Consider the following 5583-nt stretch of genomic DNA (forward strand, 5'->3'; position numbering starts at 1 on the left):
TACGACAGTATCTTATCCTGAAATCCTGAAAGAAAAAGCTATCCTGAAATCTATGGTACAAACAGATTTTACGATAGTATCTTGTCCTGAAATCTATAATACAAACTGATTCTACGATAGTATCTTATCCTGAAATCTACGATACAAACAGATTCTACGACAGTATCCTATCCTGAAATCTTAAAAAAAAAATTATCCTGAAATCCATTATATAAACAGATTCTACAATAGTATCTTATCCTGAAGTCCTGATATTTAACATAAAGACCGGTAACAAATATTCTGATAAATAAAAGTTAAAACTAACAGACACCATATAAAAAAAGAGTTAAAACTGACATACTTTACCGATTAAGAATGTTTTAAAACGAGATGAACTTGTAGAAGTGATGTTTCAACTACAGTAACCAGTATCTTTTGGTCACTCATAATTATAGATCACTATGTTAGGTTAAAATTTATTTTACAAAAAAAGAAAGGATAAAAAAAACGGTAGCCAGTATCTTTTGATCACTCATAATCACAGATGGCCTGATATATCAGGTAAAAATTTATTTTGTAAAAAAGTTATTTTACAAATAAAATTATTTTATAAATAATTTTAGCAATGACCAGAACTATAACTGCTCAAAAGTTTTATCAATCATTTCATTAATCCTACGATCGATTGAAATCATTTTAATCGTAACTTATGAATCGATTATTGAAAATACGAATCATGATACAATTCTGGTACAGTCACATATATATGAAATAGTATGTCGAACTGTTTGCATCCATGATTTGCAAGAGCAAAGGTCAGAGATCAGAGACTTTTCTTGTCCAAAGATTACTTTGACTTTTTTGTTTTTTATTTTTCAATTTTTAAAGGCCATAAACTTCAAAAATACCAAATTCCTTCTTTTTTTTTTGGTAAAAAACCTTCAATCAAAACTTTTAATGTATTACATGAACTTAGAGTAACATGATATTATGCAAAAGAAAGAATATAAGGAAAAAAGTCAATTTTATTTTTCCTTCATCAGTAATTTCCTATTCACCGCGATGTCGCCCTCTTGGAACGCCTGTGATCCGTGAACGATCGATTGAGAACCACTGATGTATAGCTACGGTATAATTTGTATGATATATTTCAAATGCATTTGTTAATCATATTATATCATTAAATTGTTAAAGATTTAAAATAGCATGAATTTAATGATTTTGCGAATTCGCAAATAATACATTATACAATTTTAAATCGAAAACTTAATTTGAAAACGATATTATTTGATATATTTTCCAATTCATGTATCAGAAGATCTCTTGATTACAATTGCTAAATCGCATTTTCACATTTTATCACTTCATTCTTTATACGATTTGTGTGTGTATGTGTGTGTGTTTGTGTGTGTGTGTGCATGTGTATGTATGTGTGTGTGTGTGTGCATGCGTGTGTGTGTACATACTTATGTACAATGATCACAATGGAAGTGTTAATATTTAATACGACAATTTCACCTATATCTCTTTAGTATCAAAGTATTTGTATATATTAAAAAAAAAAAACTGAAAATAAAAATTAATGAGAATTATTTTTTGCTAAAAATGAATATGTACTTGCAAATATTATTAAATTCATTCAATTTATTCGTATCCGTTAGCAACAATAATTGAAAGAAAGGTAAAGTCTATATACATATATATATATATATATATATATGTGTGTGTGTGTGTGTACGTATTTATCTTTGCATATCTCCTAGATAGACAATGTATATGTGTGTGTGTATGTGTGTGTGTGTGTGTGTGTGCGTGTGTATATGTGTGTGTATACGTGTGCATATATGTGTTGTATGTGTGTGCATGTGTGTATGTCTGTGTCTGTGTGTGTATATATCTTTGCATATCTTCTACATAGACAATATATATGTGTGTATGTATGTATGTAAGTGTATGTATGTATGTAAGTAATGTATGTATGCATTCATGTGTATATGTATGTTGTATGTGTTTATCTGTATGTGTATGTATGTGTGTGTGTGTGTGCGTGTGTGTATGTACATGTCTGTCTTTGTATAACTTCTAGATTGACAAGAATGAATAGACGACGGATATAGAATGTTTATTAGGTGCTAATTTACATTTTTCAATAAATTGTCCATATGTGAAATCGTTTAAGAATTAATTTTATCCCAAACTTCTCCTTTACCTTACTTCATTCAATTACTTATCAAACAGTACTGTATTTTCTTTTTTTTTTAATAGAAATAAATTAATAAATTTGAAATATTTGTTTGTTACAATAATAAATTATGATAATATACAATGATATTGATATTAAAATTAATTAGAATTAAATATAAATTAATTAAATATATTTATGAAAGAATTACAATTGAAATTTTATATTATTAGTAAAAAGAATTCTAATTCATTAATTAATAATTTGTATGATAAAATATGATCACATTAATTACATTTGTTTATATCAAACTTTTATAACAAATTTTTGTTTCATTTTATTGATATTTTTTATGTGGAAATTTAATTTTGGGATATTTTTTGGTGCAATAATTAAATAAAAAAAATAAAAATTTAAATTTTTAGAATTCAACATTTCTTCGTGATATTGGTAATTGAAAGGTAGAAGAATAACAAAGGTGACGCTGTCATTGCAAATACCCTAAAAGGGTAGCATATGTGGCGAAATTTCAAGGAAGAATTAAGTATTGAAAGGTTTTGCTATACTCAAGTTTTTTTTCTTTTTTTTTTTTTTCTCTTTCCGCTAGATTTTAATTTTACATTAAAATAAGCTTGCATTATTGTCGTCAATTTGAATAGATAAAAAAAAAAAAGAGGAAGGTATTAAGGATTGCTTCTTTTTTCTTTTTTTTTTTTTTTTTAAATCCAAATATAAAATTTAATGAGTTGAATTTTAAAATAATCGATGGTAATAGAGCAAAAATTCGAATTGATTTAATTAATTTCTTAAGTAAGTCATTAAAAAACAGTTTGTTTGTTATTTTACGTAAAGTTAGTAATATTTTAAATTTATTGAACAAAATTGTTTAATTTGAATGGAATTCGAATTGATTTAATTAATTCCTTTTAATTAGACTACAAAAATTCCTTAAGCTATGTAATATTAGTTTGTAAATTTGCAAAATTGTCGTAATTTGCTGAAATTTTATTTAAAAAAAAAGAAATATTGTAAAGGATAATGCTAACATATGCTAATACGGAAATGAATAAATAACTGAAAATTAAAAATTAATAATAATATTTTGGGATGAAATTTTATTGATGTAATAAAATATTGCGCATATATTTCCTTCAAATTTTCATTTCAATATTTTTTTTTTGCAAAAATTTTCATTTTCTTTTCATTTAATATTTCATGGAAATTTCCATAAAGTTTGTTTTTCTTTTTTTTTAAAAAATTAAAAAAACAATATTTTATAAGATTAATGCAGCAAAAATTTTATAGGCGAAAAAGAAAAAGAATATTATGACATTAATTTGTGAAAAATTGATAAAAAATCTTTTTACTTTTATTGTAATGAAATAAAATTTTGAAATAAATTATTTTTTTGTTAAAATTTATTTTTAAATTAATTTCAGTATTTATTGCATCCTTTAATACTTTTATTTTTCTCTTTTTTTAACCAATTGTTTGCTATTACTTACAATTCTTTTATTTTAACAAAAATGAAATTAATATAAGATTTATACTGTAAATTGTAAATTTTGCATACTGCAGGTTACTGTGAATTACCACTCAGATACTGTAAATTTGAATGATTTTAAATTGATATATTCCAAAATAGGCCAAGAAAAAAAAAGAAAATAGTCTAGTGAAGAGTGATTATATCAGTAGTGTATTTAGTTGCATCAAGAATTAATAACAGGTGTATTTCTAATATTTATTACAAATCAGTGGAGCAAAAAAAGCTTAAATAAGAAGCATTAGCTGCTTAAAAAAAAAAAAAAAAAAAGAGCAATAATGATTTGAGAATTTCATAAAGAAAAGAGTGAAAATAAGAGGGGGAAAAAAATATAGTTATTGATTATCAGAAGTTTTCCACTTGGTCATTGTCATTATTTCATTTGGTCATTGTCATTAATGACTAAATTAAAACAAACACTTTTGTATATGATCATCAACTCTTAGGTATTAACTGAATAATGGTCATTTTTTTTTTAGCATTGAAAGAAATTTAGAAGAAAAAAAAAATGATATCTGTTCAATTTGGTCATTTCATTTGGTCATTGTCATTAATGACCAAATTAAAAGTAATTATTAAAACAAACACTTTTGTATATGATCATCAATTTTTAGGTATTAACTAAATGATGGTCATTTTGTTAGCATTTAAAAAGATTTGGAAGACGAAAAAAAAAAAGGGAAAAGAAAGAAGATATCTGATATAACTATAAGATGTTTCAAAATCATTAGTAAAGTTTATATTGCGAAAAAAAATTTATCAATGAAATGCATGGAAAGGGTAAAAAATTGACGAAAAATTTAAAAAAAAGAAATTAAAAAAATTTACTTTATTTAAATCATATAAATAATTTTATCAATTAATTATCATTTCTTCAATTATTTTCGAAATATTTTACAATTTATAAATCATAAAAAAAAGAAAAAAGGAAAGTGTATTGCAAAAGAATTTTGTGAAATTTATAATTCGAAATATTTTACAAATAAAATTTTATAATTTATAAATCAAAAAAACAAAAAAAAAAAGGAAAAAAAAATAGGAAATTTTGTAAACAACAAATGTATAATTAATTAATCAATTTTTTAATTCGTAATAAAAAAAAAGTATTATAAATTATAATTTTATATTTTCACAAGACTACAATTATTCCATGCATTGCTAATCAAAATCCCTTCATTTAATTATTTTTCACGAGAAAAACAAACGATTATCCATCCTGTTGCTTAGGTTACCAACAATTAGTAATAAGTAGGATTTAGCATTTATGCAAGATTTAAAATTTCACTAACAATAAAAAGTAATTCATTCAATTTTTCGTTTATTTTTCATTTACACCTGTCTATTATTAATATATTACCTTGTTGTAATTATTGCATATGCACGCACACACACACACACACACAGATATACACACACACACACACACACACACACACACACATCATATGTATATATATATATATATATATGCATACCTACATAAATGATCATTGATAGAAAGCAAAGCAATAAAATAGTGTAAAAATGATTCATTCTATTTTTGGCATTACTTATGTTTGCATTGTATAATTAATGAATGGATAATCTTTGATCTTAATCATATAATTATTAATAAATATGAATAAATTTTGATATAATTATTCATATTTTTTCTTGTATTTTTCCTTTTTATTTTATTTTCTATTTTGAATTTTTTTTTTTCAATATTGGCAATAAAATTGCATAAAAATATTTTATATATATGAAAATTTTTTTTAAACTATATGTATTTATTAATTATTGATAAATTGTTTATTTATACCATTTATTTATTTATTTATTTATTTATATTTGTTTGTTTAGTTATTTATTTATTTATTTATTTATTTATTTATTT

General features: G+C 23.2%; 1 protein-coding gene across 1 annotated transcript; it reads left to right on the forward strand.

Annotated features, from left to right (window-relative positions):
* Positions 1–1329: 1329 nt before the first annotated feature.
* On the forward strand, positions 1330–2258 carry LOAG_12163 (hypothetical protein; the record flags this gene model as incomplete). Its single annotated transcript, XM_003147678.1, has 3 exons — positions 1330–1438; positions 1683–1859; positions 2221–2258. Coding segments are annotated over 3 exons (324 nt in total), but the record flags the coding sequence as incomplete, so codon positions are not given.
* Between the last annotated feature and the right edge of the window lie 3325 nt (positions 2259–5583).

This window comes from Loa loa (assembly GCF_000183805.2).
Source record: "Loa loa unplaced genomic scaffold supercont3.282, whole genome shotgun sequence".
Classification (NCBI taxonomy): Eukaryota; Metazoa; Nematoda; class Chromadorea; order Rhabditida; family Onchocercidae; genus Loa; species Loa loa.